This window comes from Lithobates pipiens, unplaced genomic scaffold, assembly GCF_037356315.1.
Source record: "Lithobates pipiens isolate NorthernLeopardFrog02 unplaced genomic scaffold, aLitPip1_a1.2 Scaffold_13, whole genome shotgun sequence".
In the NCBI taxonomy this organism is placed as follows: domain Eukaryota; kingdom Metazoa; phylum Chordata; class Amphibia; order Anura; family Ranidae; genus Lithobates; species Lithobates pipiens.
In genome coordinates, this window is record NW_027507718.1 from 249,772,133 (window position 1) to 249,795,304 (window position 23,172).

At 41.6% G+C, this 23,172-nt stretch overlaps 1 protein-coding gene across 1 annotated transcript; it reads right to left on the bottom strand.

Annotated features, from left to right (window-relative positions):
• Window positions 1-3,322: 3,322 nt before the first annotated feature.
• LOC143974783 (C-X-C motif chemokine 10-like) lies at window positions 3,323-22,215 on the bottom strand. The gene is made up of 4 exons (XM_077476517.1): window positions 22,065-22,215; window positions 17,185-17,311; window positions 13,512-13,595; window positions 3,323-6,619 (listed from the first exon to the last, which is right to left on the bottom strand). The coding sequence occupies exons 1-4, from the start codon at window positions 22,213-22,215 to the stop codon at window positions 6,595-6,597; spliced, it is 387 nt and encodes a 128-aa protein (XP_077332643.1). The 3' UTR covers window positions 3,323-6,594.
• Window positions 22,216-23,172: the final 957 nt, after the last annotated feature.

Consider the following 23,172-nt stretch of genomic DNA (forward strand, 5'->3'; position numbering starts at 1 on the left):
CGCACGAAATGAGCGGACTTTCCTCCGCGTGTGTGGGCGAGTCCGTTCATTTCAAAAGTAGGGCGGATAGTACGGCGGACTTAGTCGCCGTATTAGTCCGCTGAAAAAGTGCCGTGTGTGGGCAAGTAGCCCGTTCGGAAAGTCCGACGGACAGTCTGGCGGGAAGTCCGCCAGACTAAGTACGTCGGACAGAGGGCTACGTGTGTACGCGGCTTTAGATGTAGTAGGAAGTGCATTAAGTGTTGGGGCTTGGGTGTTTAAGATTTGTAGTGCTTGTACAGCCGTAGGGCCCATGTATTTAGTTTGTGATAAGTTACCCACACCACTAGTAGAGGGGGCACCTAAACGTTGTGCATAGTCAAAAATAATATTGACTATATTGTCCGGTCATTTCTTAGAATAGGGTGTATAGTGCCCTTCACCAAAGTTACGCTTATGTTATCCCCACTCGTTGTGCATTAAGGTATTTCCCCCTCTCCTGTTTGGTGGCTGTGAAGAAAAAGTAGATAAAGAAGAATCTGATTCTGTATCTTCATCTGTAATGCCAGTTTCATTACCCCTACGCTGGATTTTACGCTTGTTAGGAGGGATTTTGCCAATGATAGGCGTATCCCTCAGAGAATGCCATCCTATCCTTGACCAGTTTATTCAGTTTTTTTTTAAATAATGTCCTTGGTAATTTTAGTAATATACTCCTTAAATTCTTGCCACCGTTTAATGAACTGAGCATGATCTTTCATGTGTTCATTGGTGGATTGTAATATTATTATTATTATTTATTATTATTATTATTATTATTAACGATTTATATAGCGCCAACAGTTTACTCAGCGCTTTACAATGTATAGGGGGGGGGGGCAACACAATTACAGTACAATGCAAAAGGTACGGGAGGGCCCTGCTCGTAGAGCTTACATTCTAAAGGGAGGGGGTGGTGGTACAAAAGGTAATAGCTGCAGAGACTGATTTGATGGGGGTAGCTCGGGACAGTTAGGTGGGTGTGGGATAGGCTTCCCTGAATAAATGAGTTTTCAGGGATCTTCTAAAGGTGGACAGGGTAGAGGCTAAGTGGACAGACTGGGGCAGGGAGTTCCAGAGGATGGGAGAGGCTCTGGAGAAGTCTTGAAGGCGAGCATGAGAGGAGGTAACAAGGGAGCTAGAAAGCAGGAGGTCCTCAGAGGAGCGGAGGGGACGATTTGGGCAATATCTACAGATGAGGTTGGTGATGTAGATGGGGGCGATGTTGTGGATGGCTTTGTATGTTATGGTTAGCATTTTGAATTTTACACGGTGGGGTAGGGGAAGCCAGTGAAGGGATTGGCAGAGAGGGGCAGCAGTCATGGAACGATTAGTGAGGTGTATTAGTCTAGCAGCAGCATTCATACTAGACTGAAGGGGGGATAGCCTGCTTAAGGGTAGGCCATTAAGGAGAGAGTTGAAGTAGTCAAGGCGGGAAATAATCAAGGAGTGAACGAGTTGCTTTGTGGTGTCATTAGTCAGGAAGGGTCGAATTCTGGAGATGTTGCGGAGGTGAAGGCGGCAGGATTTAGCCAGTGATTGGATATGGGGGCTGAAGGAGAGGTCGGAGTCAAGGATTACACCCAGGGCCCGGGCATGTGTGGGTGGACCAATGGTTGTGTTGTTGATCTTAATGGTGAAGTCACAGGGGGGGGGGTCGTGAAGGAGGAAATATTAGCAGTATATCCTGGTCAAGGCTATTAATTTCAATCTGGTATTGGGTAATTAGAAGTTTCATAAGATCTTAACTACATTGTATTTGTATTTTCTTCCAAATAAACTTAAATTCCGGAGTTACATTCTGAAAAGATGGATACAATTGTATACGTAGGCCCAGGTGACTGATGTTTTCCTTTTTATACTGCTGCAAATAATCCACATGCCAATGTAAATTCGATTTCTTCTTTAACAACCTTTTCATATTAGTCATATACTGATTAATTCCTATTTCTTGGCCTGTATTTGCATTGCAAGTGGCTTGAATCTCCTTCATATAGCTGATCCAAGCTGTATCTGTTTTTTTATTATTTTTATTGTTGTCATGTATATATTAGACTGCAATCTCCTGAAGAAGCGCTAAAGGACGTGTAACATGTAGAGTTTTCTTAACTATGTCTCTACAACCAACCAGCTGCTCCTTCTATGTGACATCACCTCATTTTGAATCACTATTGATCGATCTGTTCCACTGTGGTGGTAATGGTTGTGTTAGGTGGTGTGAGCGTCGTTTAGACCAAGCACCATGTTTTGTTTTTAACATGTTATGTCAATAATGTAATTATAAAGATTAATAAAGGTTAATTTTGTATTTCAACGCTACAGATGTGATTCTAAAGTCCATGTTTCCTTCTTTTGAATACATTTTGCAATATATTTAGGACGTTGGCACACTCATACCTATCTGTATTCACAACGCCATCTTGTGGTGATACATTTAAATTGAAGTTAGAGCACCAGAAGTATAGTGATAGCTGTACTCCCGAATGTTTTCTTTCTTGGCTCTCACAAAAACAATAATGTATGGCATTTAGCATAATGTGATTCTTTTAGTAGTTGTATATTTGAATTTTGTGATTAAAGCGTTACTTAACCCACAACGATAAAATCAGTCTGTATATGCAGTAAAGTATGCTTGTTTTACTCACTGTGGAACCTAAGGAGTTAATCCTCTGCATTGTGTATAAAGGCTGTTTGATCATGTCTCTCTTATCCTCCTCTTCTTTCACTGTCTCCAAACAAACAGTCTGATATTTAAAGAGCCGGGGATGGGCTGTACAAACTCAGTTTAGTGTGTATTGCTAGATTTTTATTTTATATTTTTTCTCGGGAAGGAGCATGTGATCAGCAGGGCCAATCAGCAGTGTCCAGACAGAGGATCAGGGGAGAATGAAAACTTCTCCTACAAGCTTTACTAGGAACTGATAAAAGTCACAAGGCTGCTGTATACTGCTGATGAGAAAAAGTATTTATCAGTTTATAGTTACTAAAATAATTGCATTTCCATATTCTGTGTACTGTGGGAGACCAGATATAGTGAATGCAGGTTCCTGGGTTTAGTAACACTTTAATAGAGATCAGAAATAGAAGATCAGAAAATGGCAGCCTGCAAATTTCTCAGTGAAATTTCTCAAAGTTTTCAGTGAACGTTTCTTTTGAGGGCACTTGCTTCATTGTTTGGATAAAGTTTTAATACAATTTATTACAGTTGTGTTTTTCAGAGTTCTGTTCAGTGAATCAATGGTACTGATGATAATAGGGGAACGTGTGCATCTGATACACCAGGAAGAATTTGAATCAGCAGATGTAGAATAATAAACCTCATCTTTATTTTCCATTATTTTTTATATTAAACAAAAATCATTATAACAATGTCAAACAGGCAGCACACACAGCAAAGCCATATGCATAGCGAATGATCTGCCTCCAGCACATAGGTAATTGGATACAGACACTTTATACTGTCCTATAACCAATAAAAAAATGTGAAAAAATATTTGTTTAATGCCATTATACAGTAAAGCAATAACACTCATGAATGTACAATTTCAGTGTACAATTTGGCAGTGATGTTCAAAAAGTTAATTAGATGAAAATCTGCAGACATGCCTTTGAGCATATATTTTATAATGATTTGAGTGCAACTGCTACATGTATGAGCTATGAACTTGTAGTAATTACATTGTTAGCAGAGAGTTACACAACTAGTTGTCCCTCAGTTGGACTATCTCTGAGCTAAGTCATATATGGCTACACAAAGGTATAATACACATCACAAGTCTTTTGTGAGTCTTGGTTTGTATACATAAGTTTCTTTTTCCTCTAAAAAACTTGATACTGGATCTTTAAAGCAGAAGTAGGACTAAAAATAATTTGGGCCATTTTCCCAGCAAAAAAAGGAATTGCCTGCAATGAGACGTGCCCAATCTCTGGCCGCTACATTTGTTACATATGTTCCTTTTTTCAGCCTCCTATCAACATTGAACATCTGGTGCTGAGACTTACAGTTCTGACTGCAGTGCACTCAGTACACTGATCATTGTGGGTCACTCTCTTGGCAACTCCTCTATTATTAAAAAGCTTTGTGTTAATTTGGCTTAATGAAAGGCTGTTCTGTGATTGGAGGAGAGGAGATCATGGCCTTCGTCCTTACAGAACGTTTTGCATTCATTGAAAAGAATGCAAGTTTTTTTTCATGAATAGAGGGGGTATAAGTGACCCACAGTGATCAGTGTACTGAGTGTATGTGCAAAACACTGCACTCCCACCACCTTGTCAAATAGCAGCTACATAATCAAAAAATACACCTCAATATGTGACACAAAAGGCAGCACTTTATCATGTGATTATAGGAACATTTCTCCTGCAAACCTAAATAATAACCAAATATCTCCTAAAAAAAATTGTAATTGTCATTTCCTGTGCCAACCTTAAATACATGAGCTTTGTTAACCCAAAATCCAATCTAGAAAATACAGTGTGTTGATAACGTAATAAAAAATCAGACATTTAAATGATATTTTTTGTTATTTATTAAGTATAATGTGCTGCCTTTTATGTTACATAATGTATTGAGTGTACTGCATTCAGTGCTGACAGGAGATTGTTGCCTGAGTTAAGGTAAGATATATAACAAACACTGTGGCGGCCAGAGATGGGGCATGCATCATTAGAGCTAACTTATTTTTACTGTGCAAATGGGCAAAAATCATTTCATCATGATCCCAATCGGAGTCCCCTGTACATCAAGGTCCCCATCAGAGTTCTCCCTTACATTAGGGACTCCATCCTTGCTCCCCTTATGTCAGAGTCCCCATCAGAGTCCCTCCTTAATTTAGGGTCTCCATTAGAGTTCCCCTCACACCAGGGTTCCTATCACGGTCCGCCTTTACATCAGGGTCCCCATCAGAGTCTCTTCTAAAATCAGGGTCCCCATCAGTGCCCCCCTTACACCAGAATCCCTATCAGAGACCCCTTACATCAGGGCCCCCATTAGACTCCCCCTTACATCATTGTTCCCATCAGAGTCTCTCTTGAAATCAGGGTCCCCATTAATGCCCCCTTATACCAGGATCCCTATCAGAGTCCCCCTTCATCGAGGTCTCCATCTGAGTCCCCACTTACATCAGGGTCACCATCAGAGCTCCCTCTTAAATCAGGATGCCCATCAGAGTTCCCCTTCATCAGGGTCTCCATCAGAGTCCCCACTTACATCAGGGTCACCATCAGAGCTCCCTCTTAAATCAGGGTGCCCATTAGAGTCCACCTTAGCACCAAAAGGCTACAGCAAGCTGTAGCAGCAGGGCAGGAGGTAGGAGTTCTGTCCTCCTGTGAAGGATAAGCATATCATTGGTTGCTAAGACAGCAGCGGGAAGCTGCACTGGAGACTGCCGGGGGAAGGAAAGAAAAGCAGAGACCTATGCAGTCTGACATGAATCCTAATTCTGTGCATATTGAGGATACATTGATAACAGATGCATTGGATGTGTTTATCATGTAAACAGATATCCTACATTGTTTGAGTCATTTGTGATTGTCCATCTCCTACTTGGTATCATACCATATAAACGTTGTGTTTGACAGTGCAACAAAAAAGACCTTAGACATATTTGGCCTTCATTTGTATAGAATTAGTTAACTATAGGAAACTATACATAGGAAGCCACTAAAGTTGCAATGGCTTTATGACCCTTATTCTTATCATAACGGCTAACCTAGACTAATATTTAATCATTAATGATACTATGAACTCAACTTATAAAATACATGTACACCATCTATACAGCAATTCTAATGCTATATTTCCTTGCACTTGTATGGACCAATATGTAGCAAAGTAAGGTTTGGGAAATTGAAAACAGAATGGTATACTATAACTGATCCATTAATCATAGATTGTAATTGCTTAAAAAAATATATAAAATAAGGAAAACATAAATAGTTTTCTTGTTAGCTGCTCTTTTTAAATAAATTACTATTGGAATAAATAATAAAAATAAAGGTTTCCCTTTTTCTCCCCAAGATTACCCATGCATAGTAAACAAAGCAATATATTTGTTGCCAATTATTTAAAAAAAATGCACTACATATTAAACTGCCTTTTACTATGCTGGGTGATTTTATTATGATGTGATCAAGACACATAGGCAGTGAAGAAAAGGCGCAGCAGAGTGATATCACTTGAATAGGATTTACTATAAGACTGAAGTTTGATGTATATATCCCCCTCTTGTGGGCAGAATTAGCACTGCACCTACACAAAATGTGTCTCCTAACCTGTTCTTACTTAATGTGCATATCAGATAAAAATTGTAGCAAGCTTAATGATATAATACACATAGATGTGTGCGAAACTACCCAAACTATCCAGAATTACGAAGGCTACAAGCAATCAAAACTACTGCAAATCCATACACAAAGAGGACACAGACAGATCCCTGCAGACAAGAACCTGCCTTTATCTATGTGTTTTTCAATAGATCCCCCCCCACCCACTATATGTAATGATCATAGCTGTTGTGTTTATAACATTATTAGTTGTAGAAGATATACTGGTCATTCTCAGTCCTTTTTCTCTGCTTATTTTCCAGATGCTTTACCAGACCTGTAACAAGAACAGATTAAGCGTTAATTGAAGTGTAAACTTTCACATTTTTTTTAGGTATTTAGTATCTAAATATGAATGAGCAGAGTGAAAAATAAATCTGGCACACTTGAGCTTAAATTTAGACAATGCAAAAGTTTTGGCAAAATACAGATTTTGGGTTCACGTAAAAAAAATTTTGGGGATAGGTAGGAGATAAGAGAAGCTCATTGCTAGGGTTTAAACACACTTTAACCTAAACATACCTCTATGCCTTAATCCAACCTTTAAACCTAACCCTAAATCCTAACCTAGCCATCTAAAGACAAAATCAAGTCTTATTTTTTTATTACTTGTACCTACAGGTAAGACCATAATAAGGCTTACCTGTAGGTACTGCGACTATCTCCTAAACTTGGACAGTGTAGGAGATATTCAGAGTGCATGCAGCCGATGACGTCATTGGTGCATATGCTCTCTGAAGGACCGGCTTACCATGCCAGACCTTCAGAGCCTGTGCCGTAAACAGTGGGAGTGACGTCATCGCGGCTCTGGCCATTCACAGTGCTGGAGTCCGCAAACCCGGAAAAAACAACGAGGAAGATGTCAGCTGTCTCAGCGGTGTGCGGGCGCAGCTGGAGGGCTTTGTTCTGAGATAAGTATTGCATAATGAGTTAGTTTACATTCTCTTTAACCTAAAGCCCCGTGCACATGGGCCAAATGTCGGGCGGCATCAGCCGCTTCAATAGAAACTGGCTGACATTCGGCTCATGTGTACTGCAGCCAGTCTGACAGAAGCTGGCCATTCAGCTGGCTTCTGCCAAAGGGGCATGGCCAAAAAAGGTCTGCCAATCAGCTCTCAAACCGAAGTGTTGTGGTTGTGGTGGTGGTGGGGGGGCACCACCCTGTCTGAACACAATAACACAGCAGGGGAGATCACTGTACTAATGTTGGATAGTTAGTACAGTGGCTCTTCCTGAGCTGTAAGTTGTTTTTTTTTTTTCGTTCACCCCTACTGAGTTGAATGGAAAAAACTACTACTGTGTACTAGTCTTTACTCAACAGACTGCAAGGTGCTAACACTGCATTAAGCTGGCCTCAAAGAAATCCACATTACAAGAGAAAAAACTGTTACACGACATATTCGAGGGGGAGCTGAACATTAGGAGAGAGCTAAAGAACGATCGGGGATGCTTTTTTTTTCTTTCACCGCCCCTAGCATGGCAGCAGCTTTCAGGTCTCCTCCTCGCTATACCTCCCTCCCACACAAGCCAATCCCAGCAGGAAAACTCTTTTTTTGAAAAGAGAAAGGGGGGGGGGGGGGGGGGGCATGATGCGATGGAGGGTGCAGGAGTGTGTTGGCAAAACTCTTTGTGCTGGCTGCAAGTTGTCGAAGGGACAAAATAGCAAAGAGGGGCATGAAAGAGGTTTGGTGGCACAGGCATTTCCTATTTGACACATTTACTATTTGTATCAGGCTGAGCATTAATAGCAGCGGCAGTGGCTGAACTATTGCTCAAGCAGTGGATGCGGTTTGTTCTGATAGTACCTTTGCTTTTGTGCATCAGGTTAAGGTCAGAAGGGGGTTTGAAACACCTCCAAAAAAGGGCTAAAAGGGTCTCCCTCAAGCTTTGGAAAGCCTACTCATCTCTACAATGGCATCCTCCCCTGAGAGGGAGTAGATGGTCAGAGTGAGCATCGGGGCCAGGAAATGTTTGCAACTCTTTTCAACACTGCAGCCCCTATTTATGTTACTAAAAAGGTATTTTTTTACTCAGCCATGATAGGGTTGAAAATAAAAAATAAAGAAAAAGGTTAGCGGCTTCCAGTGTGGGACAAAATGTGACAGGTTCTCTTCCATTACCCAGGACCCTCAAACAGGAACTAGGGGCAGGAGAAGATGAATTCTCTCAGGGGACCATGGTGAGGCTAATGACTCCTCTTCTGAGGTGTCAAATGCGGGTGGATCAGCTTTAACAATTTGTAAGATTGATGGTGCAATTTCTTGTTGAATGGTCCGCTCCACATTTATGTACCCTTAACTGAGTGTTTGGGTTCGCTAAAGCCTCTTCAAGCTGTGCATTCCTTTCCTGTCTATTGCTGGAAAAGTTTTTGTATCAGAGTGGGATCACCCAGATAAGCATTTTCCCTCCTAAAAAGTTTTTCCACACTTTATCCTATGGTGGAGAAAATTCACTAAAAGTGAGGTATACCAATAAGCAATAAGAATTATTGAGAAACACGGTGATATGATAATAACATTGGAGCACTACTATCAAGATTGATATTGATTTATGGGACATTTATTATGAATTTTTTATGAATTTGAATTGTATTGCATGTATACATAACACTAAGTATAGCATTGAATTATCACTGTAGTAGCACTGCACTGTGTGTGTGCGCAACTTTTGGTACACATATTTTTTTTATATATATTTATTTTATTTTTTTATTTTTTAAGTGATTTCACTTAAAGTGTATAGCGGCTGCAACTTTGCACTTGATTCATTTAGGGTGGCACTGATTGTTTCACACATTTGTATATCACCCTCTCTATTGTCCTGTTTAATGCGGTCAATGAGAGTGTAAGTAAATCCCAAATGTTGGGTTGTTACAAAAAAAAAAAAATAGAAGGGAAATCTTCCTTTGGGGACACTAGTTCTGGTGACAATCCAGGATTCCCTAATCTTGGAGAGATTTCCTCCCACTTTCTGTCATGGCTATAGGACAAGTTGTGGAGGGAAATCTCCCCAATGGGATACAGATGGCATCTTCAGATGAAGTTATGAGCATCCATTATTGTGTTGAAAATGAAAAAAGTTTTGCTTTTAGCTCTACTCTAAGTACTATGTGTTAGATCTTGAGGTGCAGGATTGTAAAAGGATTGTGCGCTGAAATCACTTTTTTAGTGATTAGATAGAGAAGTGTAAATGTAGACTGGTAGATTTGTAAATACACAGAGCAAAATTTTAAATGCAGCACTTTTGTGTTTGCCCCATTTATCATGAGCTGAACTCAAAGATCTACAACTTTTTCTATGTAAACAAAAGGCCTATTTCTCTCAAATATTGTTCACAAATCTGTCTAAATCTGTGTTAGTGAGCACTTCTCCTTTGCCAAGATAATCCATCCGCCTCACAGGTGTGGCATATCCAGATGCTGATTAGATAGCATGATTATTGCACAGGTGTGCCTTAGGCTGTCCACAATAAAAGGCCACTCTAAAATGTGTAGTTTTATCACACAGCACAATGCCACAGATGTCGCAAGTTTTAAGGGATCATGCAATTGGCATACTGACTGCAGGAATGTCCACCAGAGCTGTTGCCCTTGAATTGAATCTTCATTTTGCTACCATAAGCTGTCTCCAAAGGCATTTCAGAGAATTTGGCAGTACATCCAACCGGCCTCACAACCGCAGACCACGTGTAACCTCACCAGCCCAGGACCGCCACATCCAGCATGTTCACCTCCAAGATCGTCTGAGACCAGCCACCTGGACAGCTGATGCAACAATTGGTTTGCATAACCAAAGAATTTCTGCACAACTGTCATAAACCATCTGCATGCTCATCACCCTCATAGGGGTATCGACCTGACTGCAGTTCATTGTCGTAACCAACTTGAGTGGGAAAATGCTCACATTTGATAGCGTATGGCAGAGGTGTCCTCTTCACAGATGAATACTGTTTTTCGTTGTACAGGGCAGATGCCAGAGAGCATGACTAGTGTTATGTGAGTGAGCAGTTTGCTGATGTCAACTGGCCAATGGCGGCTGTAAGGTTATGGTATGGGCAGGCGTATGCTATGGACAATGAACACAGGTGCATTTTATTGATGGCATTTTGAATGCACAGAGATATCGTGATGAGTTCCTGAGTCCCATTGTTGTTCCATTCATCCACGACCATCACCTCATGTTGCAGCATAATAAAGAATGGCCCCATGTTGCAAGGATCTATACACAATTCCTGGAGGCTGAAAACATCCCAGTTTTTGCATGACCAGCATATTCACCGGACATGTCACACATTGAGCATGTTTGGGATGCTCTGGATCGGCGTGTACGACAGCGTGTTCTAGTTCCTGACAATATCCAGCAAATTTGCTGAATGGACCAACATTCCACAGGCCACAATCAACAACCTGATCAACTCTATGCGAAGGAGATGTGCTGCACTGCAAGAGGCAAATGGTGGTCACACCAGATACTGACTTTTCAATAGAGTAAAACTGCACATTTTAGAGTGGCCTTTTATTGTGGCCAGCCTAAGGCATACCTGTGCAATAATCATGCTGTTTAATCAGCATCTTAATATGCCACAGCTATGAGGTGGATGGATTATCTCGGCAAAAAAGAAGTGCTCACTAAGGCTGGGTTCACACTGCTGCAGTGACGTTATCGGATGTGATTTGCACCGCACTGCAGTGCAAATCACATCCGATCTCTGTGCGATGCGAGTTCAGCCGTACAGATAACCAATGCGATCTGATTCCTGTCCGAGTTTGCAGATCGCACTGCGATATGCAAACTGATCTGGGGGTGTTATTAACTTTTCACTGACACTTCCAGCAGTTCGCATAGGGCAGTGTGAACTGCCGCCGGGAGGCATGCGATGCGGGAACCCGCAGTGGATTTGCAGCGTTCCCGCATCGCAGCAGTGTGAACCCATTTTGACAGATTTGTGAACAATATTTGAAATAGGCCTTTTGTGTACATAGAAAAAGTCATAGATCTTTGAGTTCAGCTCATGATAAATAGGGGCAAACAAAAGAGTGTTGCATTTATATTTAGACACTTCAGTCAAAGCAGCTTCATAATATATAATACCTTTGAAGTTTCCATTTATACTGAGATATTAATTTGCCCATACAGGCTATATATGCCATCCTTAGGACATGTCATGCTGATAACATCTTTCCGTGTGGTCACATACTTTAGCAAAGTGGACAAGGGAACAGAAAATGCAGTCTCAAACATCAATGTGTATTCTAGGCATTGCTAAATTTGGACTGTAGAGTACAATATGTTGTTCCTTGTTTGTAGGGAAAGTCCCCCCTTCAGAAATCCCTTTAAATTGTGTTAGTCATTTGTGGTATTTAAGGATTATCTTTGTTATTATGTAATGAAAAAGATAAAAAAAAGGACATGCAATACACAGAATGACGCTTGTCAGAAATGTCCAATTAGATACCAATCATTTATGCCATTGAAAGGTTAAAACGTATTATTAATTGGTTGCTAACCGGGGCGGACTGACCATTGGGCCACTCGGGCAATGCCCGAGGGCCCCGTGCCACTAGGGGGCCCCATCAGAGTTGCCAGCCTCAGTAAAACCAGGGAAAGTATGTAAAAATCTGTGTTTTTTTTACATCTGTCTCTGAAATGTCCCTTACCAACATCATTTTGGTCTAAAAATCCTTAGATTATAGCTACCCCACCTCTCCAGTACCTTATCAGCTAATAGAGACATGTCTGTGTATACTATGTGATTGTATACTGTGTGTGTGTGTGTGTTTGTGTATACTGTGTGGCCCCATAATCTCTGATTGCCTGGGGGCCCCATGGTCTCCTATTGCCCGGGAGCCCCATGAGTTGTCAGTCTGCCCCTGGTTGCTAAGCATTTAATTTACTCCACTTATAAATTAAAAGTACCGTATTTATCGGTATATAACATGCGCCGGCGTATAACACGCACCCCAAGTTTAGGAGGGAAGTTTAAAGAAAATAACTTACATTTTAAATGCCTATCAATGCAGCCTTATCAGCATCCATCTGCAGCTTTGCAATCTGCATCTGTAGCCTGCCCCGGTGTCCGTCTGCAGCCTTGCATTGGGCATCTGTAGCCTTCCCCAGTGTCTGTCTGCAGCATTGCCCAAAATTGCAGCATGTTTGCGTTTTCAATTTGCCGCAGCCATGGCGATATTCGGCTCCTCCCGCTGCCGACATAGACAGAGTCAAGCCGAGTGTACTGTGTACACGGCTGATCGGCTCTGCTCGCAGTCACGCCTCTGTCCCGCCCCTTGGTCCGGCTCCTATGATGGACACAATACCGGACCAATGGCGGGACGTAAAGGCTAGGAGGCGGGACTGGGCATCACTGCGAGTGGAGCCGAGTCTAGCCGAGTACACAGTAGACTCGGCTCGGCTCAGCCAATGTCAGCGGCGCTCCTGTTGCCCCCACAGACATTGGGGATCGGCGTATAACACGCACTCGCGATAAATACGGTATATAGGAAAAACTTGTGGTGGGGTTCTTGCATACTTTGTAAAGCACTGCTTGATGTGTCAGCATTATATAAATAATTACATTAATATGGTTGTAAACCTCAGACATGAAATATGAACAAAGGATTTCCCTCTATAGTGTGTAGCTGTCTCAATTAAGAGCACTAAGGGGGTTATTTACTAAAACTGGAGAGTGGAAAATCTGGTGCAACTCTACAGAGAAAGCAATCAGTGTTACAAAGTTTCAATTCTGTCTGCTGCTTTGTTTCTCTGATATCAGCATGAGTCACTTCTGACAAGTTTTCCTGACATCGAGAGAAAAATGGTGACAGGGGAGGAACCTCCAGCAGATTGACAGCCTCGGTTCTGTTCCTGTGTGCTATAGGAAGCAGCTCTCTCAGACGACCCTTATAAATGCAGCACTTTTAACAAACGTAGAGAAGACAAGACTTCAGATAAACAGGTACAACTTATGTAGGAGGATTTGTTTAATCTCTGTGTATCACCTAAAGGCAGTCACTTCATTGGGTATATGGAAGGGTTTACAACCACTTTAAATAAATAAATAAAAATTGCCATTCAGTGGTAATGTTTACAATATAGTACATATAATGAGCATTCAAATATCACTTAGAAAATATTTCACATGCTGGAATCCTATTTCTACATCACTGTGCTTACCGAGTACTTTCCTTTTTAAGGATAGCTTTTACCAGTTTGATATTAGGATTCAGACATTTTTCATCTCCATTCTTCATTTTAGCACTGCAAATGAAAAAACGTAATGATCAATTATTTTTGTGTGCTGGTACAGGTCTAATATAATGGCTTGAACATTCATGTATACATGTCTTCAATTTTTCATTTGTCTCGCAGTAAATGGGACAGAGATAGCATCATAGAAGGAATCATAAAATGTGTAAAAAACAAAACAAAAAACCTGGTTCAGTCAATGTCCATTTTTATATTAAAACCCAAATTTGCTATTATCCTCTAAAGCTGGTCTGTAAGAAAGATTTGAATTTTTTGTTGGGTTGTTCCTCCCCAGGTGGGGAAAGGGGCCAGTTGGAGTGGAGAAAGGTGTTGAAAGAAGAATAGGGAGCTCACTTCCCAGGAGGGAACCTTGCAGCAGAGTGTTAGGCCTATGAACACAGCTGCAGCCGTGAGTCAGTATGGACTATGACTATGCAGCACCCTCTCATGATAGCCTTCATTGGGAATCTAATGCACATAAATGGTGTGTCTCAAAGATGTGTTACAAAAAGTACCTTTCTCATGGAATGAACATAGCCAGTTATGTGGAAGGACAATGTAGCATGTGTATGGACTGTACCTGGAAATATATTTTGTAACTTTGTTTAACAAAGCTGTTGAGTAAAGTAATAGAGGATAAAGAATCCTTGCCCTCAAATATGTTCTGCAGCATGGAAGTAAATGCCCTCAATTAAGTGGCAGCATGGAAGTAATTGCAAATGCGCCAAGGCTACAGGCGCTCGGGTCCAGCAGGTAAGCGTTACAGTATACTATATGATAACAGAACTGTCTACAACCTAATCTCAGCCAATGAAAACAGGTGTATAGGCAGTGACACTTTCCCACATAAAAGCTCCGCCTGGTGCTCAGACCTTGAGGCTGCTGACACCTCCAACGTACCACAATAAGGAAAGGGATGGTCGGCACTCAGGATGACATCCAAAATAGTATTTCATACTATGACTAAGGACTAACGTCCAAAACTCATAGGCAGTTTTACAGCTTTGTACATGTACTTAACCTCTCTGGCGGTGATCCCGAGTCTGACTCGGGCTGGGATTTCAGTAACATAAGTGGTAACCCCGAGCCATCGCTGGATACAGGGAGAAGTTACCTTGTCCCCAGCGATGTCCTCCGCGCTGTGTGATCGAGCTGTCCTCCGCTCGATTCACACAGTGCCCGCATGCCGCTGATCTCCGTTCCCTACGACGTTACGACGCACAGGAGCGGAGATCGGCGCCAAAAAATAAATGTGTGCCTACTGGTTGTGGGTAAGTGTGCTGGTGGTGGTGACTGGGAAGACTCCTCCAGAGCAGCGGTCGTGATATCTGAAAACCCGTGTAACACTGGCCTCAGATATGAGTGGCAACTTCCCAGTAACCACGCCTGTAACCGCAATATCAAGAGGCCTCTGTATTGACAGGAACTGTATGCTCCTATTGAGGCATGAGACAAGGGGAGGCTAGTTTGGGGTTTCGGCCCACTGTTCAACAAAAGCTGTAAATCACCTGAGACCCTTTTAGGAGTGGTAACTGGCTTAACAACCCAAACACTAGGGTGCCTCCTACTGGCCTCCCAAGTTGCAATCTTTGTATAATCATAAAGTGTATGTAAAGTTTTTTTTTCATTCAGGATAGAGTAAGGGAAGGTTAAGATCCCTGTCTTTTTTTTGTTTGTTTTTGTTTTTTGTTTTTGGAGACATTTCTCATCACTTCCTGTCCCAGGTAAGTAAAAAGAAACTGCCCCCTTAAGCCCCATACACACTATCAGTTTTTCTGCTGAGTTTTTCCTTCAGATTTACCAAAACCATATAATATGAGGTCAAACCTTAGGAGTTTCAATTTGTATGCAATCAGGCAGGCCCTTGCACTACATGGTTTTGGTAAACTTGAAGGAAAAACTCAGCAGCAAAACTGATAGTGTGTATGGGGCTTTAGACAGTTATCATAAGAATCCCCATTGGAAGATTTACATTTCCAGGGACAATTGTTTAATGTTTGGATTTGCCATAATTTTCTGTATTTCAGATAATGGCACCCAAAATAAATATAGAGGGTGAAAGAAAAAAGTTTTGGCTTTACATACAAGTCAATCAGAATGCAAAAGCAGCTCAGAAAGAAGTCAGAAGGCTAAGTGGTGGCATCTGATCATGTAGTCTAATGCCCCATACACATGGTTGGACATTCCGATGACAAAATCCGTTGGATTTTTTCTGAGGGATTTTGGCCGAAACTTGTCTTGCATACACACGGATGCACAAAGTTGTCGGAAAATCCGATCATTCAGAATGCGATGATGTAAACAATGTACGACGGTACTATAAAGAGGGCAGTAGCCAATAGCTTTCGTCTCGTAATTTATTCTGAGCATGCGTGGCACGACCTTGTGTACTGGCCATAAGCCAAAAAATAGCTCAGGTAACCGATGTTCAGGTAGAGCCAACCAGTCAGTCAGTGTCTCTATATGAGTTCTGATCCTTTCGGCCAGTTCTTTGTCAAATACCATGACCACAGGAAGAACAATCCATTATTTCAGGGCCTTCGTCTATAGATATAATGTTACAGGAAGGAAAGATGAGGGTTATAGAATAAGTATATATTTGAAAGGTTATATGAAAACCTCCTTGGCTTTGGTATCTCTCCTGAGAATGTTGGGAATTTTTATTTTATTTGGGGCTTCTTCATAAATCAGTAAATGTGACAGTCACCAAACATTCACTCTAAGTGAATTATCATAGTTATTTAAAACAAATGCACCAGGAAAATACGAGTACATTTTTGGGGAATGGCACATTGACTGCTTTTTAAATTTGCCCCTTAGAGTCCATTCACACAGGAGCAACTTTGGATCCGACTTGAAGTCGTCCCAAGTTGCCTCAAGTCGCGCAACATCACAAAATCAATGTAAGTGAATGAGAGCCGTCTTAATGTACACTATTGAAGTCGCTCCGACTTCAGAAAAGGTTCCTGTACTACTTCAATCCGACTTCTAGGTAACTTGTACCCACTGATTTCAATGGCAGTTGCCTCCAAGTCTGATCCCCTGTATTAACTTAAGCAACCTTCCAGGAGGTAAAAATAGTTTTCTAGGCAAACCCCTCCCTCCTAAGGAGCTGATTATTATGTGATTGGCCACTGGTAAAGTCTCCTCTCCTGGAAGCAACTTCAAGTTGCCTTATGAGTTGCCTCAAGTCGTGCTGTGATTCATACTTAAGTCATGTCCAAGTTGCCTCCCAAAGTCTCGCTGGAAGTCGCGTTGCCCCTGTGTGAATGGAGTGTGTAGGACTTTTTAGCGTTTAGTAAAAATATTGCACATTTAAATAAGCAAACATCCACAATTTGCTATTTTCTAGTTTATAGATCCCCTTCAAAGGCTCCTGCTATTGTAAAATTAGATATTCGGGTTGATTTACAGCTTTGACAAAAATCTGGAAGCTGATTGGTTTCTATGCAGAGTTACACCAGATTTTTAAGTAAACCAGCCCCATAAGGCGACGGATTTGCATGGTCTTCTTTTCTGCATATTGTTAGCCTTGAACAAAATGACTGCATTTAGAACCCTTACATTGATCCCAGATTCTTCAAAACCAATAATAACTTACATAACTTCCATCTTCTCACATCTGGAACTTTCTGGAAACACCTCAAATTTTCTTATTTGCTTGATATCAACAAAATTGGAAAGGCGTCCAATGCAATGGCAGCGTCTTCTCCCTAAAGGTGACATTCCTAGAAAAGAGAGGATTATCTAGCATTAACCGCTTAACCTCCGGAAAATTTATCCCCCCTTCATAACCAGGTAATTTGGGATGTGGCGCTGCGTGGTCGTGCGACACTGTACCCAAATAACATTTATGTAATTTTTTTCCTACAAATAGAGCTTTATTTTGGCTGTATTTTATCACCACTGCTTTTTTTTCTTTTTTGCATTATAAACAAAAAAAATTAAATAATATTTTTTACTTTCTGCTATAAAGCATATCCAATATTTTTTTTAAAAAATCAACTTTCTTCAAAAATGTAGGCGTATATGTATTCTGCTACATGTTTTTGTTAAAAAAAAAATCCAATAAGCTTAAATTGATTGGTTTACGTGAACGTTATAGTGTCTACAAACTATGGTATATGTTTATGGAATTTTTATGTATTTATTTTTTACTAGTAATGGTGGCGCTCAGTAACTTATAGCGGGACAGCAATATTGCAGCAGACAATCAGACATTATCTGACACTTTACAATTATCAGCGCTAAAAATATGCACTGTCACTGTACTAATGACACTGGCTGGGAAGGGGTTTAAACATGTAGGACAATCAAAACGTTAACGCTGTGCCTAACCAGGGTTTTTGTGTACTGTATGTGCTGCTTTTACTAGGGGATAGATGGTATTTAAATCCTGCTCAAAATATACTGACACTGACCTTTGATCGTGACCATGATCTTTGACCCTTACTGGACCCAAACATTAACCCTGGCACTGACCTTGATCTAGGTATTTTTTTGTTTAATTTTTTTATTATTTTATTTATTTATACATTTTTATTTTTTCTGCATCGAAAGACAAAGATACACTGCATCTATCTCTCCATTCACAGAAAAAAAAACACAGGGGCGGGCATCACAGTGACTGATCATTGTGGTAGCCAATAAGAGGCTACCACAGTGATCAGGTGACCCGGTATTGGGGGACCCGGGTCCTGATCATTAGTACGGGGCCCAGGGCTCACAGTGAAACCCCGGTCTCTGTGCTGGGAGTGCGGCGCATTACCAGCACAAAGGGAGATACGCCTATATGTGGCCCTACGGAAAAAAGCCCAGTTCCGTCAAGTCACATATATGTGTTACATCGGCATGAAGTGGTTAAAGTATAACTGCAGCTGATTTTTTTTTTTTTTCACTTTGTATAGGGTAGGAAAGAGTTAAAACCATTGTCAGTTTTTTTTTTTTTTTTTTTAGCTGTCTATGTCTCATCAATAAGATTTCCAACTCACTTCCTGTCTTGTGGGCACAACTGGAAGTTGGAAGATATGTTTCCAATTTGTGGGAAATCCTCTCTTAAGCCCCATACACACTATCAGATTTTCTGCGGATTTTTTCTTTCAGATTCACCAAAACCCTATAATATGAGGTCAAACCTTATGAGTTTCAATGTGTATGTAATCAGGCAGGCCCTTACACTACATGGTTTTGGTAAATCTGAAGATAAAAATCAGCAGAAAATCTGATCTGGTGTGTATGGGGCTTTAGACAGTTGTCACAGAAGTATCCTCTTCAGGAGATTGCTTCTCTATTCCTGTCCTCATGGCAACCCAAAATTTTAGCTTTACACTATACTTTTATTCACCACTTTATCCAGAGCTAAAAAATGCTTTAGGCCCCTTTCAGACTGGGGCGGGAGCGGCGTCGGCGGTAAAGAGCCGCTATTTTTAGCAGCGATTTATCCTAGTTTTAGCGGCGGTCTGCGGCCGCTAGCAGGGCTGTTTGATTTAGATGGGTAGGAGCAGTTTAGGAGCGGTGAATACACCGCTCCTTTCACCGCTCCAAAGATGCTGCTAGCAGGACTTTTTTCACTGTGCTGCTAGCGCACCGCTCCAGTGTGAAAGCCCTCCGGCTTTCACACCGGAGTGAAAGGGGATGATTTTTTCAGGCGCTACACAGGCGCTATTTTTAGAGCTGTAGCGCCTGAAAACCGCCCCAGTGTGAAAGGGGCCTTAGTGTTTGGAGCTGGAGCTTTTATGTACTTTCTAGACTCCCTTTTTATATAATTTTTATATGTGGTTGTAGTAGTATGTATATTTTTTGTAAAATGCTTACTTGGCTATTCTAATTGTGCTAATGGCAATGTTATTTATTTTTCTATAGGTGGCACTATTGCTTCTATCTACCTTAGGGAACATCACAAAAGGTGTCAGGACTTAAAAAAACAATACAGACAATACCGGCAAAAAATGTAAGCCTTTCTTTTCTATTGTTTTTAACCCACTCTGCTCAATACAGCCTTGAACAAAAATGCAGCCCTTTATTCCTCAGGTGGACATACTATATATGGAATTGTATACTATAAAATAATTTTAATTGTTCCTCAATAAAAGGTATTGGGCTTATTTTACACCTGTGGCTAAGGGGCTGTAAAAATAAATGGTTGAGCTGCAATTTACTGCCCTCTAACCAGTAACCACCCATGTTACAATGGTGGACAGGCAAGGTTGTACACAGGAAAAGGTTTAGAGCGCAGGTATTCTGCATTCTGGGCATACACCTCTGAATGCATATGACCCTAAATGTAAGTACCACTTGCTACAGCCTTCAGCCCTGTCAAGCCGCAGTATATTTCAGTCTGGCTTAGGCTTTGTCAGGCTGCAGGCACATATCTCTTAATTTTCTGAAATGACAATAAGACCCCTTTCACACTGGGGCGTTTTGCAGGTGCTACTGCGCTTAAAATAGTGCCTGGAAACTGACCTGAAACAGCCGCTGCTGTGTCTCCAGTGTGAAAGCCCCGAGGGCTTTCACACTGGAGCGGTGCGCTTGCAGGATGGAAAAAAAACTTCTGCAATCAGCATCTTTGGAGCGGTGAAGGAGCGCTCCTAAACCACTCCAGCCCATTGAAATCAATGATGTAGCGCGGCTATACCGCCTAATGCCGGTCTTAAAGAGGGATTCCACCAAAAAAAAAAATATTAAAAGCCAGCAGCTATAAATACTACAGCTGCTGACTTTTAATAAATGGACACTCACCTGTCCCGAGTTCCAGCGATGCCGGCAGCCGAGGCCGATCGATCGCTCGGCTCTCGGCTGCTGTCGCCAGCATTCTAGGTGAGGGAATCAGGAAGTAAAGCGAATCGGCTTCACTTCCCGGTTCCCTACTGCGCATGCGCGAGCCGCGCCGCGCAATAGGAAATCTCCGCGCTGTCACTGAGACCCATGTGTGTCCCAGCAGACAGCGCGGCAGGGCAGGAAATGGCGTAGACTCCCACGGGAGTCTATGCCCGGAAGTGGGTGAAAATACCTGTCTTTGACAGGTATCTCCACCCCCCTCCCCCCTGAAAGGTGTCAATTGTGACACCGGAGGGGGGGGAGGGATCCGATCAGCGGAGGTTCCACTTTAGGGTGGAATCCCGCTTTAACCTTTTTTCGGGGGTAAAAATGGCCCTATAGCGGCCGAATAGAGCCGCTAAAATGACGGTAAAGCGGTGCTAAAAATATCAATGTTTTACCGCCGATGCCGCTTCTGCACCACTGTGAAAGGGGTCTAAGGGATGCCTTTTTGTGCACAGTATGCAGGCAAAGGACAGGCTTCTGCCCTGGCCCTGGGTTACACAAACTGCAAAAATCTAATATACAGAAAATGATTGACTAAACCACACAAGTGTATCTGTATCCTCTATTTTTCTTTATATTGACTTTTTAAAGTAACACATGCAGTAATATAGTGGTTGGAGCAAAGGTTTAGCCTGGTTTCACACTGTAGCAATGCGGGAGCCAGCGCCGGTTCCTGCATCGCATCTCTCCCAAAGGCAGTTCACACTGCCCTCTGCGAACCGCTGCAGGTGGCAATACAATGTTAATGACACCCCCAGATTGGTTCACAGATCACATTGCAAACTGTGAATTCGGACAGGAATCGGATGGCATGGGTGAGAAAACCCATGCCATCCGATTCCAGTGTGGGGAAAAAAAAAAGGCCCTGCACTTTTTTTTTCATGCGAATCCAATGCGAGTTCAGCCATACAACTGCATGGCTTAACTCGCATTGCACAGACATCACATATGATCGGCACATGCGGTGTGGGTGCGAATCACATGCGATGTCTGCAATAGCTATAGTGTGAACCTGGGCTTAGTGCATAGTAACACTTTTTGATGGAAAAATAATGTATTTTGTACAGAACTGTGCACATTTGGTCAAAATAAGGGACAGCTGAGGCTGCACGAAAGGCAGAGGGATTTGGTCTCAAAAGAAGGACAGTCCCTCCAAATGAAGACAGTTGAGAGTTTTGCTGGCAGTGGGGGCAAACGCTGCACCTGTACCTCCTGGGTGCATTAAAACAATGGGATTGGGCACACGCAAGCTAAATGCCTCATGTGCACAGGGACTAAAGGGTTAGGCAGGTATTATTTCTGTGCCCCTGTTTTGAGCTTTAACAATTAATTTATCTACAATGCCTATAGATACAATGGTAAATTAGTGAATAGCTTTTACTGCTATATAAAAACCCTAGTGCGCAAAGTCTGGGCACAGATTTACCTTAATATACCAGTAGAAAGATACATTTTCTAATATTATTGGTCAACAGTTAAAACCTGGGATTATACCAAGAAAAAATATTTCTAGGGACAAACTTCTCTTTCAGGAACCGGTCCTGGAATTCAGCAGGTACAGTAATTATTTAAGCTATATACATACATACATACTTAAATGATCTTAATAAGTGCAGTCAATAGTCACATGTTTCTTAATATATTGATTGTGCCACTTACCTTGCACGAACTGAAGAATGAGCAGTGAGCCCAGGAGAGCAATGAGGAATCTGGCCATTGTGTAGAACAGGCTTACCTGGACCAGAATAAAGCTTAACACGGCTAGCAGGATGTGGATATTTATATGATTAGAATCCTCCCACGAGTCCATAAATCTCCCTGGGGAAACCCCAAAAAATGTCAGGCTCAATGGGACTTTCTCTCATTCACTAGTTCTCATTTTCTTGGAAACAAGTATGTTTTCATGAAATGAGTTTTTATTCATGCAGACAATAAAGAAAGACTGGGAGCATAGAGAGAGGGTATTAGGATTGAGAGAAGTCACATTTTTATCACATAACCTAATATTTTCGTTGTAAGCAGTCTAGTGTTTCTAAGCCGTGCCAAACCACAACAGAATCATGTTTGTCGCCTGAGCGTTGTAACATTTTTGCATCTCTTTCTTCAAGGCTGCCCAGAGTTGTAGACATTTCTGACCCCTGTGCCCAGTTGTGGACAAAAGGGCCTCTGTACAAGAACAGTGTTTGCCCTATATTAAACTACAGCTCAGTTAGAAACATGTATTCACTTTTATGAAACCAACTAGTGTCAAAATGAGATGCTCATCTATTGATAATCAGGCTGCCTCTCATTTTGCGAAGTATATGCAGTAGTATTTTTTTGTGTATTTTGTAGGGGCATAACCAGGACTGTGAAGGACCTGGGGCATCCACACCAAGGAAAGTACCAATGAGGCTCGTGTGGCATAGGGGAATGGCGGGGGCGGACTCGCGCTAACAGTGGGAGGGGCTTAAAGGGGGGAATAGTTATATAAAAGTTGAGCCTACTCACTGTAAACATGTCAAGTATTCACAGCGCTTCACTTTTTCCACATTTTGTTATGTTGTGGCCTTCTTCCAAAATGGATTAAATTTATTATTTTCCTCAAAATTCTACAAACAATACCCCAGAATGACAACGTGGAGGAAGTTTGTTTGAAATGTTTGCAAAATGATTGAAAATAAAAAACAAAAAAAAAAAATCACATGTACATAAGTATTCACAGCCTGTGTCATGACACTCAAAATTGAGCTCAGGTGCAATCTGTTTGAGTCTGTTTGTGGTAAAT